This window comes from Protobothrops mucrosquamatus, unplaced genomic scaffold (assembly GCF_001527695.2).
Source record: "Protobothrops mucrosquamatus isolate PMUCROS unplaced genomic scaffold, P.Mucros_1.0 scaffold1605, whole genome shotgun sequence".
NCBI classification, from domain to species: Eukaryota; Metazoa; Chordata; class Lepidosauria; order Squamata; family Viperidae; genus Protobothrops; species Protobothrops mucrosquamatus.
Window position 1 is genome coordinate 936 of NW_015387768.1, and position 19,454 is coordinate 20,389.

At 40.3% G+C, this 19,454-nt stretch overlaps 1 protein-coding gene across 1 annotated transcript; it reads right to left on the reverse strand.

Annotated features, from left to right (window-relative positions):
• Positions 1 to 2,692: 2,692 nt before the first annotated feature.
• On the reverse strand, positions 2,693 to 17,959 carry SERPINE3 (serpin family E member 3). The gene is made up of 8 exons (XM_029285398.1): positions 17,701 to 17,959; positions 15,926 to 16,159; positions 13,609 to 13,800; positions 11,169 to 11,367; positions 10,018 to 10,118; positions 8,726 to 8,812; positions 6,708 to 6,791; positions 2,693 to 2,736 (listed from the first exon to the last, which is right to left on the reverse strand). The coding sequence occupies exons 1-8, from the start codon at positions 17,957 to 17,959 to the stop codon at positions 2,693 to 2,695; spliced, it is 1,200 nt and encodes a 399-aa protein (XP_029141231.1).
• Between the last annotated feature and the right edge of the window lie 1,495 nt (positions 17,960 to 19,454).

Genomic DNA, 19,454 nt, shown 5'->3' on the forward strand with positions numbered 1-19,454 from the left:
ACACCATGTATTGGTGTTTTATCTGGTTTCCAGGAGTGAATGTGCTCCCAAGTTTACTAATAATTTTTCTCTTCCTGTGAACATTTTTTTGGCAAAACCCCACCAATCCCACATAGATTTAAATGTGCATACATGTGAGAAGCTTTGCTATTTTATCCCACAATGGGCTTTGCCCAGCTATCTCAAATCCACTAGAGTGCATGGAGCTGAAATTTACTGTGAACAAAGCAGTCTAAAAGATGGCATCTGTACCCAAAATAATGCTTCCTGCTGGCCCAGTTACATACATGCATGATCGTCATATAGATTACAAGGCGGTTATTTTGATATAGGAAGGAAGGAAGGAAGGAAGGAAGGAAGGAAGGAAGGAAGGAAGGAAGGAAGGAAGGAAGGAAGGAAGGAAGGAAGGAAGAGTGGTCTTCTGTTAATAACAACAGTAAAGACTGTTAACTAATAGCTCGGATCAGTCTCCTTGGAGTACAGCATTATCTCCATCCAATTCAGTATTCGGAGTTTGACTGGGAATATCACAGACATTGGTGTTTCGCAAAAAGCTATTTTTTATCTGCCATGTGAAATCTTATTTCAGCAAGTACCATTACAATATCAGGTAACTTTGCAATATATAATGCTATTATAACCTTATAGTCCTATTACAATATCACAATATTCCACACTGGACAGATATTTTATCTCATAAAGTAAATTGAGGTTCATCACAATTCTTGTTAATATGAATCTACCATAGTTTGCAGAATTAATAATGTTAATTTTAATGTTGGTCTTATATTCTTCCCACCTTTGGAGCTGTCTAATCAGAACCAGAAGTAGAGGTTTATGGATAAGCTACTGAAAATGCCACTTGTGAGGATATGATCTGGGCTTCTTTGCTCAGTTGTGTTTTATGGTTCGAAAAAACCCCTACTGGCTATAGGAAAGAAAAGTCAGAAACCCCTTCCTGCTGATTGCTTGGCTGGATTCCTTCAACAATCAGCAAAGAGGGCACATAGTTATTTTTTAAAAAAACCACCGCAATTTAGCAAGCAAGCATGCCAACTTTGAGTTACAAAGAAATCACCAACAGAACGCTGAGGTCAGTCCAACTTTTAAATATTTTATTCAGAAGTAGTTCTGTTGAGTTCAATGGATTCCCCCCCCCCAAATAAACAGCAATAAGATATCAGCATCAGAATTATTACAAACTCACATTGGCCCAATCAGGGTAACTCAAAAATAAGTCTGTAATGCACTATCATCAAAATCTGTTCAAATAGTAGACTTTATCTACAAATACCAGCAGTAACAATCCATATGATACAAACATTTGAGAGTAAACCTTTAGTTAGGAATATGAAACTTTTTTTCCAAATAGACAACAACATTTCCTCTTCAACAAATACTGGCAGCCTCACTCCATAAGGACCACACAGGGCCACAAAGGTCCAAAAAAACTCCAAATGAAAACCCATCACCAATTCTTTCCTTAAAAAACCTCTACAAATCTACCCCTAAAAATAGTTTTCAGCCATGACTCCAAATAGACCTAACCCTAGATTCATTTTCATTGGCAATGGGGGTTTCCCATGTGTTTTACTGGGGCTAACAAATAACTCCAAAGGAAAAACTGTCAGCATCCTTTTTCTTAGAAAAATCTCTGTGACTATTCTTAGCATTCATTTTTGGCTATGAAAATGAATAGATTCAGACCAAACCAAAATTGTCCTGAATATACATATTTAGTTAAAAATAATCAAATGCAATTATTACTTCAAATGCTTCGTCCTAATTTAATACATTTACAATGTGGTAGAAACTTTGGGGGAAATTTTGTATTTTATATCCAAGTTTTGGAGATGCAGACTTTAGAGATATCATATACCTAGCATACGTTTCTTCAACTCTATGCCTTCTGGATCTGTTGAATTGTTCCTGCTGTTTGACTGAGATACAATCTCAAGACAGTAAAAGCTGTCTCTCCCCCCCCGCCCGTGGTTCTTCCTCAGCATTGTACCACCAAATGCAGAGTGGCTGAAATGTGTGTGTGTTTGTGTGTGTGTGTGTTTGTGTGTGTGTGATATCAAGAAGTCACTTGGCTGAGAAGTAGTGGCTTAGTGAAAGAAGGAAAGGCCCAGCCATTACTATATCTAGTACCTGTACTTCAGTTTTTCCCCACTGTCACCATTCATTTAATTAATTGAATTAATTAAATGAATTAATTAAATGAATTAATTGAATTAAAGTTGGTAGCATCACAGGTCATCTTTTCCTTATTTTCTTGGACACTGAAGCTAGCTATCCCCTTCCACTCCCCCCCAAAAAAATCTACTACCAGTATGATTTATAGTTCCCATAATTTCCTCTGGATATTCCAAGATGAAATGTGAGCGGTGGTGGCCTAGAGGTGGAGCCCTTGTCTCAAAATCAGGAGACTGTGCGTTCGATCCTAGGTAGCTGCAGATATTTCTCACTGGGCCCAATGAGTAATTGTCTGCTGTGAACTCTGCATAGGCGTCAGGAAGGGCATCTGGCCAGAATATGCTCAAGCTCTGTTCAATCACCCTGATTCCACTCTGATGGATTACAGAGTCATTAAAAGAGAAAAATGATCCAAGATCAAATGTGCTACTTAGATATGTATAGTAGTGCCTCAGTGCTTTGGAAAAATAGACAAGTAGATGGATTAATTTTAAGCTTACTGTGTAGGATTTGTAAGTCTTCCTATGAACAGAATTGAACCTGTAAAAAAAAAAAAGATTCAGTTCAGCCTCAGTTTAGACATATTGCTTATAGCAGAAGTCCTCAACCTTTCTGGCTCTGTGGACTGGCAGCTGTGGGGAGGGGGGAGAGTTCATGCACAAGCCTGCTACTTCTGCAAATGGAGCTTCACTGCCCAGTTCCCAATGGGCCATGGACTGGGGATTGGGACCCCTGGCTTATAGCAAAGTAAGAACTTGAATGGTTCTTCTATAGCAGTGATGGCGAACCTTTTAGAAACCGAGTGCCCAAACTGCAACCCAAAACCCACTTGTTTATCGCCGGGTGTCAGGTGGGCATGACCCATTGGGTGGGTGAGGCTGTGGTGGTCAAGGCAGACTGGGTGGGTGTGGCCAAGGTGAGCGTGGTCACTTCAATGTTGCTCATGGGGAGGGATGCCTGTGGGGGCCGGGCAGGGTTGGAGGAGATCCAGGGGGTCTCTGGCAGGTGGGGCGGTGGGCAGGAGGCTCATCCTGTGGGGTGAGGCGAGGCAAGGCAAGGCAGGGCGGAGGTGCCATTGTCGCAAGGCAAGGTGAGGCAGGGGCTGCTGCTGCCTGACACCATCGGCCCCCACACACAGAGGCCATTGAGTGCATGGGGGCCGACAGTGGCCATCAGCAGCCACAGCCTGCCGGCCCCTTGACTGCTGCAGTCTGGGGCTCTGCAGTCCGCTGCCAGCAGTTCAGAGAAGCCGCCTCTGAGCTGGACGGATGGCCGGCAGTTGAGGAGGCGATGCAGTGGGTCGTGCCCAGGAAAAAGAGAGCATACGAGGCCAGGAGGGATGGGACAGGGGGAGGGAAACCAGCCATGCTGGGATGCATCAGGCCACGTGGGACCTTGGCGAGTTAGCGGGCAGCTGTTTGAAGAAGGACGGTTGCCATCTCCAGGGCACGGTGCACGTGCCCATAGAGAGGGCTCTGAGTGCCGCCTCTGGCACCCGTGCCATAGGTTCGCCACCACTGTTCTATAGTCTTCGCTAACTTGCTGGCTTGGTTAAGCAATATAGCCCCAACATCTGTGGAAGACAGCAAGCTGAGAAAGGCCTTTGGATAAAAAAGAATGATCTTGTCTAAGCAATTAGGCAACCTTAGCAACTGCCTGGAGAATTCCGGGAGTTGAGAACCATGCATCTTAAAAGTTCCCATGGTTGAGAAACAGCAAATTAGGGAGCCATATACACCACAAGCTCTTGGAAATTAATAATATTGGAAGTTGAAAAATAAGATGTCTACAACTTTGATAAATGAATGCTATTCTAACTCAGCTAACATAAAAGAACCACCAAGCAAGGTAGGAGAAAGAAAGAAAGAAAGAAAGANGAGAGAGAGAGAGAGAGAGAGAGAGAGAGAGAGAGAGAGAGAGAGAGAGAGAAGAAAAGGTTAGAACAAGACACTTCAAAAATGAAAGGAAATTTTAAAATATCTCAGATTTGTTATCCCAGGCACTAGGATACTTTATCTGTCCTTGAATAGGGTGAACCATTTGTTCTGGAGCATAAGATACGCAGTTTTGGATAATTGTGGCTAAAAGCAACATTCTGAATGTGAACATTTTGTATGAGAAACCTGTTATATAAGAGAAAGCAATCTGCAGATTCTATTTCTGACATACCACTGTATTGATTTTAAAAGACTCAGTTTAACATTCTGCCGATAAACATTAATTCTTAGCCGTGTAATACCTTCTATATTTATAACATAATGTCACAGAGCAAAGGTGTGGATTTTATCACATGTATATAGCATATGCAATTAGCATGCCATTTCAACTGTGGAAGAACAGAAAGAGGATATGGCCATATGAAAAAGTTACTTTTGCTTGAGGGCTGTTTGGGCTTTGTTTTTAGAGCAGGCGGTTGCAAAGATGTATTTGCGAGGACCTAAATAACTTCTAAAACCATTTTGCTGACAATCAAAATAGCTCAAAAAGCCAAGTGCAAGCAGGAAGGAGCGGCCTGGTTGCCCACACAGCAACTGCCACATTCCCCCACTTCCCGGCACCTGAGGCCATTGTCTGCCCCATCTGGGACCCTCTCTGTATGTCACATCCATGGAAAGGCAGAGGTCCACCTCTCGGTGCATGAATTGGCTGCCACAGGGGTAGGCAATCTTGGCTCTTTTATGACTTGTGGACTACAACTCCTAGTATTCCATGAGCCAGCCATGCTGAGGGAAAAGGGAGAGCTGAGCCATGCTGGCTCAGGAATTCTGGGAGTTGAAGTCCACAAGTCATAAAAGAGCCAAGGTTGCCTACCCTTGGGCTGCCAGGATGCGTAGCTAGTTGTCCTACATGGTGAATCAGTCATAGCAATTTGTCCCATGTCAAATCACCTGGGGTGAGACAGTGGAGGAGGAGCGGAAGGGGAGGAATGGCGGGGAAGGGATGCCCACAGTGGATTGGCTGGGATGGGGGGGTAGGGTGAAGGGGCGAGGTCAGGTGGCCATGGCCAATTGTCTCTGCCCCACACACTTCTGCTTAAGGCTTAAATCTTAAGTCTTAAGCTGTGCAGAGATGAAAGTTTGTTCAAAATTGCACAGTTACAGAGTGTGTAAAAATCGATAGTATTTTTCCTTCATACAGATCCCTTCCCTCTGCTTGAAGTCAATGGGGGAAAATGGGAGTCATGTTGCAAAGCAAGTTCTGAAATTTGAAACACTTACAAGGGTTCGAATGGAACAGTCAGAACTCACAATTACTTAAAAAAAAAAAAAAAAGGGTCATAAAAATATCCTGAGGGGGAAAAACACAATGCAGAGGAAGAAATGTCAGAAAAATGTGTGCCATATGGATGAGCTAGACATCATAATAACAAAGGCAAATTCTGATTTTGTTTGGCCTTTGGTCTTTGGCGTACTGGGATTTTCAACAGAACTGTTCCTTCCATTCATCCCCTTGTAGTAAAGGTTCACTGAGAAGACAGTGGCAAGTACCTTTCTGATGGTATGAAGCAAATCTCAAGCACTTTACTTAATTAGAAGGCAATGCACGAGTGAATATTGCAGTAGAAAGTATAGCCCCCTTGATATCTGTTTCCTTTCTTAACTGAATCATGTCAGTGCCATTTTAAGAAAATAACACCTCAGTGTCAATGAATTGGTGCACCTCAACAGAATGAATAAGGTGAAAGTGCTTGGATGCCTGTAGATTAAAAGTAGAATAATGGAATTCAGATAAGCATGCTTAAAAATAGGAATGACCACTAGATAGCTGTAAAGAAAACAACAGAAAAGTGTATTGTTGTCATCCCCTAGTGGTCATTTTCAGTTTTGCCATCCAGATTGATAAACTTAATGTATTAAAATTGTATTAGCCTAAATCAGGGGTGTCCAATCTTGACAGCTTTAAGATCTATGGACTTCAAGTCCCATGCTGGTGGGGAATTCTGGGAGTTGAAGTCCACATGCCTTAAAATTGTCAAGGTTGAGAAACACTGGTTTAGATGCTGTTTTTCTAAGGTTTTGGGACCCATCAGCGAGAGAGTGCCATCCAGTGGGACCCAGGAAGAGAGCTGTTTCTCACAAATGAAGGCAAATTTGTGAGACAGAGCTGTTTCTGTCATGGCAGCTGTTCTCTGGAACATCATCTCCCTGCAAATCAAACTCACCCTGACCCTGCTAGCTTTTTGCAAGGCCATCACAACCTTTTTTCACCATAAATCCTGAAGTTCTGGAAGTACAGGTAAACCCATTTCATGGTTATATTGATTGGAGGTGACTAATTAGTGTTGATGCTCAGCTGCTCTTTTATTTATAATTTTGCTGACTGTTTTTATTTTGTTTTTAATTGTTAGTTGCCCAGAGCCAAATATTTAAGATGAGCCCATATAAATTTAACAAATACATTAAAAAAAGAGATCTTTGCTTTATGAAATGTCAAACTACTAACCTATCAAAAAAGCAGCAATATTTTGCTATCGTAATAATGTTTTTATGGTTAAAATAACCCATGCTTACCTGTTCTGGCTTGCCTTAGAATGAAATTAAAAGGTCTGTCAGCTTTGAAGACAGGAGCTCTGGATCTTTTTAACAGCAACATAGCTGTGATGTAAAACAGTTGGTGAATATCTGGCATTATTTACATTTGTTCAGTTTCAAATATCTCACAGAAAGTAAAACTAAATGCAGGTAGTCCTCAACTTACGGCCATCATTGAGCACAAAATGTATGTTGCTAAGTGAGACATTTGTTAAGTGAGTTTTGCCCCATTTTATGACCTTTCTTGCCACAGTTGTTAAGTGAATCATTGCAATTGTTAAGTCAGTAACATGGTTCTTAAGTGAGTCTGGTTTACCCATTAACTTTGCTTGTCAGAAGGTTGCAAAAGATGATCACATGATCCCAGGACACTGCATATTCATCATAAATATGAACCAGTTGCTAAGCACCTCAGTTTTGATCATGTGACCAGGGAGATGCTGCAAGAGTCATAAGTGTGAAAAATGGTCATAAGTCCCTTTTTTCAGTGCCATTGTAACTTTGAACAGTCATTTAAATGACCTGTTGTAAGTCGAGGACTACCTTTACTACAGAATTGGAATATCTCAGTAATGGAATGTTGCAACCCAAGACATCCTTATTGATCTTTCCAAGCCAGACCCTACATCACCCTGCCTCCCATTCCACCCATCTAATTTCACTCCAGGACTTCTTACAGCACATGCTAAATCATGGTTGGATTAATTTGAGGGATTCCCCCCTCCCATACATACACCTATTTTGTTTTATCTGGTCTTCCCACAACCATTGTTTTCCCAAATCCTGCCGATAGGGTTTGAGAAACTGTCATGAGCATGAATGGCCATATCCTAGCAATATATTATGAGGAATAACGCTGAAACACAAATAGTGTTTAGAATTATAAGATACCGTATAACACTATATCTTGTTAAGTCTGTCCATATCCATTTTTTTAAATTAGTTTTATGTCTGTCCACATGCATTGCTCCTTTTTATAATCATAAAGATACAAAGTCACACCACTCAATGTGAATTGCTCCCTCCGTGATCTTTAGAAGGTCATACTGTAGGAAGGAATAATAGTGGCTTGTACAGTCTTCCTGTTCTCCCTATAGCCTTCTGGTTTCCCTGCTTTTTTTTGCCCCCAAAGCATTGTAGCAATCCTACAAATGAAGGAGTTGAACTGGAGCCAAGAGAAGATGCTAGAAAAGTGTATTGCACAACTAGCCAAGAACGGTTTTGCAAAAAATTAGATGACTGTTAGCCAATAAATACTATTGCTGGTGCTTTTTGGTTCAAATGTCAATCATATATATAATGAGGTCAGATTAAGTGCTACCTGGGATCTCCCAATCTATTGGATTGGGATTTGCTGCAGCCCATTTCTGAATAACTGGAATTATTAGGTGCAGCCTCTAGCGTGGTTTTCCCCCATTTTGCTTCCCTCCAGAGTACAACTTCCTGAAATCCGCAAGTTTGACCATGCTGACTGGGAATTCTTTTCTTGTTATTCTTGGAATTGTTATCATTATGTCTATATTGTTTCTCACTGTAGAAATTCTGAAGTGTACATCGTAGCAATTATTCAAACAGCATTATAAAATTATAGCAGATAAAACAACAAAAAAGGTTAATGTCTGGGGAAAGTCAACATGAAAAGTAATGTTTTTTTTTAAAGAGGTCCCAAACTTGTCAGAGATGAAATTTGATGTAAGAAGGGAAGCTCTTCTGAAGGGCTGAAAGTTTGCTTCCTGTTTGCCACCAGGCGGCAAACTGCAAGCCATGATATGACAGGATTTGTTCTCAATATCATAGGTGCATGGCTGATAATAACATTTGATGGGGCTCCAATTGGGTTAAGCTGTTTTAAAACTTATTGTGGGCAAACAGATTGCCCCAAGGAGCTGTATTTGTTGAATTATATAAAAAAAGATATTTGTGTTAGAAGTGCTGTTTAAATAACAAACCATTTGCTTGTTTTCCAGATTCATCATTTCCAATTCTCTCTAGTTTACCTGTAATGCCTGAGGCTCTTGTACCATCTTCTGTCACTTCAATCTTTGCTTTGTGAAAGACCTCTGAGATATAAAGACCTTCTTGTTCTAGCAAACAAAAGCAGTTATTATTTGCCAGTGTAAAGCCAAAAAAACTTATTCAAAGAAGAAACTGCTCAGGAGATATTTCTGTCACAGAGAAAAGAGACTCTCTGTGGAAAAGAGACAGTTTCTTCCAGAAATTATAAAATTAATTTAATAAGTATCCCCAATGAAGTGAGACCATCCATTAATGAATACATGAATTGCAATGAGAACCGAGTCAACATTTTCACCCCTAACTCTTCTAACATCAAATATGACTGAAGACGTCCCCCAGTACAAAACTATCCTTACTAAGAAGTCCATCCTTACCCTTACGTTATTTTTACCAAAAAAAAATGATCCTCGTCCAAAATACCTTTGTCTATTTTACTTATTCTTTCTCTTTATATTAAAGATCTACCTAGGGCTTTTCAGCTGAAGGATTTTCATTTTAGCAGCAATATTGTAGCTTTTGAATGAGCGGCACGATGGCCTAGAGGTGAAGGCACTTGCCTCACACTCGTGCACTTTCAATAGTTCAATTCTAGGCAGCGGCAGATGTTTCTCTATTAGGGCGCAATGAGAACATATCTGCTGCAAACTCTGAGTAGGCATCAGGAAGGGCATCCGGCCAGTAAATGCTCAGCTCCATTCAATCACCCCAAATCTACCCTGATAAAAAGGGATTGCAGGGTTGTAAAAACAAAAAAATGTAGCTTTTGAATGCACTTCTAGCATAACTTAGCCATGATAAATGAACTGATTTGTAAGCTTCATGGCGAAACATATTAAGTGACAGAGGCTCAAATTAAGCATTGTGTGAAATGGACAGAGTACAAGGTACATTCTTGCTCCTGAAATAATCAATGTCCACCCGTGATTAGAAACCTTACTGTTTTATAGACCCAAAACTCCAATTAGAAGATCTTTTGTGATGAATCACTGACACAGAGCAGAATTTATAATCTGAGTCCTTAGTTCAATATAATGTACATATGGTTCCTAAGATCTTCCAAAAGTTTCTATTGGATTGTAATTTACAATATCACAGAAGAGGGAAAACTTTAAATATATAAGAGATTGTTGTATTATATTATTTCACTTTAAATTAAATTTAGGTGCTTTTTCCTTTCTTTATTCCGATCCTGTCTACTTTTTAGACTGTGGCTCCTAAGCACTCAAAGTTGAATATGGCATTTGTCCTGAAAAAGTTGTACAGGCAAGCTTACCTGAAATGCCTTTAAAATTAGCTTCAGTTTGATCAAACATGTCTGTAATTCCTAATGCGGGTAAAATCCACTTTAAATCCAAGTGATTTTGAATTTTGAACCTGGAAAGTTGATAGATGAACACTATAAATATGCTATGTTGGTTTTTCAGTGTAATTCCTCTATGGCAGGGGTGTCAAACTCAATTTCATTGAGGGCCACATCAGCATTGCGGTTGCCCTGGGGGGCCGAGTTGGTGTGACTAGGATGGGTGCAACCTACTGGGTGGGCATGGATGGAGTGGGTGTGGCCTACTGGGTGGGCATGGCCAGCTCTACATCGTTCGGGTCAAGGGCATGTGGGGGCCTGGGCAGGAGTGGGACAGATCTGAGGATCTCTGGCAGAAGGGGGTGGGACCGGGGCAAGCGCCAAGGCATGGTCCATTTCTTCATTCCTCACAAAGGGTGACACCTCCCCAGCATGCACCCAGAGGGTGGGGCCGACACAGCAGGGGCTGGTTCCTCACTGTTTCTAGACAGCCTTGTGGAGCTAAGACTGAATGTGTTTCAGCATAGATGGCCACCACAAAATTGTACATTGGCTCCCGGCTGGCCTGGGTCAGGGCCAAGGCAGCAGGGGCCATTCCCTCACTGTTTCCAGGATGGCTTCGCGGGCCACATGAAACCACTTAGCGGGCCACATCTGGCTCCCGGGCCTTGTGTTTGACATGTCTGTTCTATGGGCAAGGTGACATATGGCTTCTCCAGGGCTTAGTGAACTTCACCTCCCAACAGCCTACTTAGCAAGGCAAAGAATGAGATATGACTGGAATTGCAATCCAGCAATATTTTGAAAGCACACAATCCATTCTGCATATTGCATATTTATAAGAAAAAGTTGTGTGTTCTCATTCTCTGTTTCTAGGGCTTAAAGCATGCATTTGTAATAATTTCTGTATAGATTTCCAAGGTCTTATCCTTGGATTTCTACACTTAAGATTTTAGGCAGCACAGGTGCAAGATGTATAGCTGTGCCCTCTCCTCTTTCCAACCATATTTCATATCCATAATCCTGGCCTTTTGTCTACAGTCAAGTTTGTACCTTTTACACATGCAGCAAACACAAGCAGAGATCCAAATGTTGAAGCAACTGAATGTACATTGATTCTTTACCTAGGGAGAACGATATCCATTGCTGTTCTTCTCAAGGTGCTGGACCATAGAGATAAGGTTTGAGCAGAGAAGTAAGTCTCAGTCCTGGCTAGAGAGGTTCTCCTGTTGGATGGAAGCACCACAAACATGCTAACTTTCTCCTCCAGATAAGGTATTTCAACCACACTGATCTTATCCAGAGAGCCCAGTAGAAATTCACCTGCAAGTCAAAAAAACCAGTGGTATACGATTAACAAACATACCAGGATTTTCAGTATTTGCAGTAAGACCTTCTGAGAGATGATACTTCAGCTCCATAACACTATTCAGCAAGGACCTAATGAGCTCTACTTGTTTAGTTCTGAGCATTCGGAAAAGCCTTTTTTTTTGCCAGATCATTGATAAATAATTACATCTAGATAACCAAGCAGACTGAAAGCCTTTCCCTCAAATCTTTCTTGTCATTGACCATTATTTGCATATTTTATAGCGTTTTAAAATAATACTTCATATATTTGATCCGTCTGAAAAAAATATTTATTTCGCAATTTATGTTTATGGACATACAGTATACCAAACAGAAATGTGCTGGGTGATAATCTTTAAAAAGCATCAGCTACATTTAATTGGATGGCACTTTTTGCACTAGCAGTAAAATATTGCTGTATTGTAGCAGTAAAAAATCCTGATTAGAGTCCTATAAATTTAGTAAAAATATTTCCCCTACTGCAAATATGGAATGAATTGAAAGAGAGCGATATATCAAAAGTGGCCAACTGAATTCACAATAGAAATGAAGCTGGAATCAAGAACTTTCTGCTTTACAGCACAATTTCTTAGTCACTATATTACACTAATTTAGGTTTGAGGTAGTGCCAATCATAGATGTTGCATATATGGATATATTAAATAAAATACCTCAGACGACCACTCAAAGGCAAATCTGAGCTAAGCAGGATTTTGGATATGTTTTCACTTCTACAGAAGGTTTAGGGGCAGGATGAAAATCAGAACGCACATCAAACTTATAATTTCCACCACACAACTGTGTCTTCTCCTGCACTGTTTGAAGTCTGTGGAACACACTCTCGTGGTGCTCATTGTATCAGTGTTTAGATCAGTTTTTCTCAACCTCAGCAACTTTTAAGCTCTGTGGACATCGACTTCCGGAATTCCCCAGCCAGAATTCTGATAGTTGAAATCCACACATCTTAAAGTTGTTGTGGCTGAGAAACATTGGTTTAGATAATCTGTAAAAATATATTTTGATTCACCAAGGTTTTAACAGTTAACTGGATTTACCATCTATTTAATATTTTTGTATTGTATTTTACAATGTCATTAGTCACCCTGAGTGCTCTGATGAGCAGAATGTGGGAAACCATTATCAGCTTTTCACTAAAAATGTGTTAAAGGGCAACTGGCAAGAGAAGACTGGAAGCTATACAAAAAGTGCTGACGAGCAAGGCTGTGGGCTGTACGCCTCTGTGAAAACAGAAAACACTATGCCACTCTCCACTTTTTCTTACATGACATTTTAACAGTTTAGGACTATTTCACTAGCTGCAAATATAGTTGCTAGGCTCCCCTTTCCAAGTGCAGAGAATTCAGACATTGGAGTCATTTCTTTGACTACTGCATATTCTCTGAGGTTCCTTGTTTACTCGTCTTTATGCTTGTTGGATTTATAACTTGCATTCTTTCAGGAGTTTGAAGCAGTGAACACAATGCTCCCTCTCCCATCATTCCATGGAACAACAACCCAGTGAGTTTGGTTGGGCTGAGAGAGTGAGTGACTGGCTCAAAATCACCTAGTAATAATAATAATAATAATAATAATAATAATAAATTATTATTATTATTATTATTATTATTATTATTATTATTATTATTATTATTATTATTATTATTAGTTGGAAGGGACCTTGGAGGTCATCGAGTCCAACCCCCTGCCCAGGCAGGAACCCTACACCATTTCAGACAAACAGCTGTCCAGTCTCTTCTTAAAAACTTCCAGTGTTGGAGCATTCACCACTTCTGGAGGCAGTTTGTTCCATTGGTTAATTGTTCTAACTGTCAGGAAGTTTCTCCTTAGTTCTAAGTTGCTTCTCTCCTTGATCAGTTTCCACCCATTGCTTCTTGTCCTGCCTTCAGGCGCCTTGGAGAATAGCCTGACTCCCTCTTCTTTGTGGCAGCCCCTGAGATATTGGAACACTGCTATCATGTCCCCCCTCATCCTTCTCTTCGTTAAACTAGACATACCCAATTCCAGCAACCGTTCCTTATATGTTTTAGCCTCCAGTCCCCTTCCTTGATTGTGGGTGGACTTGAACCTGAGTCTTCCTTGTTCCTTAATACTATGCTGGTTCTCTTTTTCTTCTAGTTTTTTCTTTCTCTCTGTCAGTGCAGGAATAGATGGAAACTTGTCTGCATAGAAAAAGTCCATTCCTGTTATCCTTACCGTAATTGACTTCCGCTCTGAGATACATGGCAGGCACTTTCAAGGTGATGCCATCTGGAGTGGTAAAGGACAAAGCTTGAGTATGCGTGAAACTGAATTTCCTTTGCCATGTGCTTCTGAAGTGTATGGTGCTTACCACGGCTATCTGGTTAAGGGGAGACTCAATCGTGTCCAAGGATAGGCAGCTTGTTTCTGTATTGTTGAAGGACAGAAAACAAAAGAGTGAAATCTACTAACAGAGATGAATGGAACACATTTGTTCTCTGTTTGAAACGTTAACTCGGAAACAGTAACAACTTCATCTGCTTTTAGGACTTAACAAAGAAGAATTTGATGGCAAATTAATGGCATCTTAATTGCAATCTGGAAAAAAAAAAAAACCCTTACTATTCAGATGCACTAGACTGCTGGTACTGTAAGTGCAAAATCTAGCAGAACCAAGCAAAGTCATGAAGTCAGATAGCAGAAAAAGAATCTAATCTTTATCTTGATATTTCTGGAGAGCTGTCAAACCCCCGATTCTTCTATAATCAATTCTCCAAAGAGAAGGTTCGGCAAACAATTAGGTTTATATAGGATGCTCTATCTCATAATTTTCTCCAGATGTTTTTAGCTGAAGATAGCAGGGACCAAACCTGAAGTGCTGTATGTGTGTGTGTGTATGTATGTATGTATGTATTAATTTACGATCACCAGGAGGGTTTAAGTAAAAATACTTTAATTGAAAACCGAGTTTTCATTGGGAGCTCCCAACATCTTCAGGGTTAAAAGCCAGTTAAAGGAATGATTTAAATAATGTTCGTTAGTACTTGCGCTCAGTTCTTGGAACAAGTCCTCAGTCTTGTCTGGTTGGTCTGCATTTCAATCGTTTTTATGGTGTTTGTATCCTGTTTGACTCTATCATTTATTTTGACTCTTTTGTTAACTGTCTCAGTGCCTTTCCCTCTGTTATCTTTCTTGGTGTTTCTAGCGCTGACCAAACTCTGTTGCTCTGTCTGTTGGTGGCAGTTATAGTCCTCACTTGAGGTGGATTCTCTGCATTCCATTCCTCCAAAGTCCTGTCTAGGCTGCTCTTCCTCAATGGTGCAAGCAGCATTGGATTTGAGAATGTTATTGTCAGTCACCCTCACCCTCTTTCTGGCACGGTTGTCTTCGTTCTTCCATCCAGGGGGTTTATTGAAGAGGTGTCGGAAGACATGCAAGTCTCCTGTTTGGTGGTCTTTTAACCCTTTATCATCTTCTCGAGTTTGTCTATGTTGGTTAGGTTGTTTATGGTGAGTGGAGTGATGATTCTTGTTCCATTTTCTCAGTGCTTGCTGTGTGGGGCAAAGGTCTGGTGACTGACAATAACATTAGTACTCCCAGAAGCACGAAGCTGAAGACACCAGCCTGAAGATGACGAATGTGACTTCGTCGAAATGTCGCCAAGACACTTCTAATTCTATGCGGGAGAAAACCCAAATAACTAAAGACCTACATACAAACACCCGCGAAAACCTCAGAAAACAATATATATATATATATATATATATATATATATATATATATATATATATATATATATATATATATATATATATATATATATATATATATATGAGAGAGAGAGAGAGAGAGAGAGAGAGAGAGAGAGAGAGAGAGAGAGAGAGAGAGAGAGAGAGAGAGAGAGAGAGAGAGAGAGAGAGAGAGAGAGAGTGAGTCATCAGGTCCAGGACATAAGTAATGTTGGCCCTGAGGAAATGTACAATAAATAAGGGACAATGTTCTTCTTGTTTTCCAAACATAAATGGAATACTGTACTGGAAATTAGGACCAATCGGTATCATTTCTGCTCCTGCCTGCCAGTGTGGGGCTGAAACAACTCTATGATAATCCCACTTTGTGAGCCATGTACTTCACTTTAGACTGTATTGAAGCTAGTTCTCATTGGAAACCTTGCTTGACTTGGATGTTACTACCTTGCCTGTGAAGTTCAGCTACCAGCTGAATTATATGAACCCAAGCTGCAGAGAAGATTACACTGTTGCTTGCAGAATTTATGGCCTGCACATTTTGAGTTTCTTGCTTCAGACTGAGACAGCCAGGGCACAGCAGTAGAATCTTTTGATACCTTTCTTTCCTAGGGCTCATGCCAGTCTTTGCTAGCCTCAGCAGGTTACGGCCCGAAGAGATCATGGGAGAAAGTTGGCGAGCAAACTCAAACGTTGCTTGCTTACACATTGCTACACTGTGCTTGAGTAAAGTCTCAAAAGAGTTGGTGCAAATTAGGTGTATTGCAAAGGGACAAAAGAGAACAATGGGGTTATCAAATGCTTACCTCCTGTATTTTGGGTAATCCATTCCCTAATTTGTGCTTTGGTCCTGTTAGGATCACTGAAGTTACTTTGCTGCACTGTGTTATTTCCCCACCATGCAGCCTGCTGAACAAATTGAGGTGAAAGCTGCATCCCAGCTTGAACAAAAAGGGTACATGCCAAGTGCACTATAATACTTTGGTTGGAATTAATTCCTTCTTTGTAGGCTGTGTGCAAGAAGTTCTGGACGTTCTCATCTAAAAACAAGAGATGTCCTTGTATTAATGTAGTCAAGGGGGAGAAATCATAATGATACAAAGTCACACCACTGAATGTGAATTGCCCCCTCCATGATCTTTAGAAGGTCATACTGTAGGAGGGAATAATAGTGGCTTGTACAGTCTTCCTCTTCTTCCTGTAGCTTTCTGACTTCCCTGTTTTTTTTGCCCCAAAGCATTGTAGCAATCCTACAAATGAAGGAGTTGAACTGGAACCAAGAGAAGATACTAAAAACATTCACTGCACAACCAGCCAAGAACTGTTTTGCTAGAATTTAGATGACTCTGTTAGAGAGCCAATAAATATTATTTCTGGTCTTATCTCATATTGCCCCCAGTTCATACACAAGGACCACATTGGATAACTGCTCCTTCAACAATCTTCCTCTGGTTCTTCGCTCTAAAGTGCACTCTCACAATTTCCCCCAGAACAAACGGGGGAGAGGTGGGGAGCATAAGTGGAGGTTGAAGAAGAGAAGGTTGAATCTATTCCCCTAGCATTCGTCATACCCTTTTGCACTTAGACACACCTTGATCAATGAGTTGTCAACCACTCCATTTCTGAATATTTGTTTTAGTCTTTGAAGTTTCCTTGACTAAGAAGTTGAAAAGAATAAGGAGATACAGATTTACTTGTTATTTGCTTTATTTGCTTTGAGGAGGAAATATTTAAGGAGGAAATCTCTGTATTTGCCATGGGAAAAATAGCATTTATTGCGAGTCACATTTAATTGACTTTGAAACCAAATTCATATCAGAAATTATGAGCTTTTGGAAGCACTCTCAAAGCTGCTAATTAACATCAATCTTGTCATTTCTTTCCTCCTTAACAATAGGTTGAGTCAAACCATTAGAACAACAGTTAAAAGCTTGGTGTTCTTGTGGATCAAAGCAAACATTTGTGCTAGCTGCATTTCAAAAGGAGCTGTATCTTTAAGATACTACCCTGACTTTCTATTTATTTCCCTACCTCATTAGTTGCAAAGCAATTGCATTTAAAGTTACGTGGATGTACGCACATGCCAAATCTCTTTTTATTTGCGATAAAAATATATAGGATTATATAGGATTTGCGATCCTATATAATAATTCTATGTCCTCCTAGGTAGTACTCTTGGCTCTTCTGGGTGCAAAAGACCAGTGACTCTCTGCATTCTACTAAATTTAAACGATCCTCTCCAGATGTTGGAAGTTCTTGGGTAAGTTTCCCATCAAAGGTTTAAATGGCATGTTTCTATAGGGAAAGCTCTTTTTAATAATTTAACGAGAGTGAGGGGAAAAAATCTGTACTGCAACAAAAGCAGAACGTTTAAAAAGTAACACTTTCATACTGGCTAATTTTGAACAGACAAAAAACAAAGTCATGCCTATCAGATAAAAACTAATATATTCATAGGTTCAAAGGGCACTCAGTTTTGCTTAATATGATTTTGGCAGTGTAGAAAAATGAATATTCTCGGATGGGCTTTATAATGACACACAGCTTGCATTAAATACTAAGGTCTCGGAAGATTCCTTACCGTGAATGCTGTATCCCAAAGCATGTTTCAGTTGTCCAAATGTATTTCCCCGAGCTCCGAATTGCAGAAGTCCCAACGAAAAAGAAATGCTTGCTGGTGAGATGACGAGATTCGTTCCATTATGGCGTTCGGCTAACTTTTGGTAAAGAGTGAGGGCAAAGTCTGTTTCCAGGTTTTTCAGATCATTATGGTTCTCACAGCTTCCAATATTCAAAACACAAAATAACAGAAGAAAGGAAGCGATGGAAAGAGACAGCATGAAGGCAGAAGGCTGGACTACTAAGGTAGCCTTTCCTGCAACGAGCAATAGGAATAGTCCATTTCATAAATAATGACAACTGGACTATATTCTAATGTAAGGTTTAGAATAGCAAAATTCCTCATGTACCTATTAGGGGAACTACCTGTATGAGAGAGGTGTTACAGACCAGGTGGGAACTCTCACCATACACATTGGCAAGATAATAACTGTGGATTTATTTGGTGATTTGAGTCCTTGCATGGGCTGCATTTTTTTCTTTTCCTTCCTCATCCCCTTTTTGTTTATCATAATTTTTAAAAACTTGCAAGCCTGAGGCCAGGGGCTGTCTCATTTATATTAATCTATAAATCTGTCTGAAAGATTTTCAAGTGAAAGAATTTATTATAAACATATTTATTAATAACCATTTCGAAAAGAAATGAAAGGGGATAGTACAACTAGTCCTTGGTAAAGCATGCGATAAAATAGACCAGCCTCTACAATGTATAAAAATCTGTAATAAGGAAAACGCAAATAAGACTTTTTTTTTAGCCATAGAATGTTGCAGGATAGCTCAAATATGCATGTGTATTATTATTATTAAATCTTTTAGGCTGAAAGCAAAGCATGCTATGGAATTCTATGATTCTATGATACAAAACTCCTACGGTTTACTTACTGTCAGCTAGAGTTGAGTGTGTCCTTCTGTCGTGCTTAAGTTAGACTTATGTCTGTTGTAGGTCTAACCTCTTCCACAATATATAACCAGGTGGGGTCTTATGACTAAGACCCCTGCTGCAAAAGACTACCCAATGACTGTGGACTCTGCTGGCGATGTCTGTACCACTCCGACCAAATTCCTGTAGGCTCTGTAGGGAGCCAGGCAAAGAGGTACAGCAAATCCCAGAGAGGTACTGAGGGAGCCAACAAGCACCATTCAGGAGACGTGTGACCTGCTTCAGCTCAGAAAGGTATCACCTGCCAGCATCACTTCCATCCCTCCCCCAAATTTTACACATTCCACAAATTTGCTAATGGGAGCAGAAAGGGTGGCAGGTGTGTACCAGGCACAGCGTTGATCTTAATCCAGACAGTGTGAGGGATTAAGGAGGAGAAGAAGAAGGCCTGACCATGCTGGACAAAATTAATTTCATGATTCCTTACTCCATCCAAACCTTTTATCATACCAATTAAGGCACCCTGAAAAGAGATCAGTTTGATTGGGTGTTTCTCCTGCTGTTCTTTAATTACAACTCTCTTTAAGAGGAAGGAAGAAAGAAAGAACTTGAAAAAATATGTACAAAACAGTAGCTGAGCTGTATAAAAGGATGAAAACAATTGTGGATAGCTGACATCAAGGTGTTCTAGTACACTGACAGGTTTGGAGAACAGTAGTGCAGAGAAGAACTGGAAGAATGAAGGGACTCAATTCTTTTTTTCCTCTACCAACTTTTAAGAAATGTCCCATGGCTTTGTCTGAAGTCAAATAATGTAGTAATCTTGTTCTAACTAC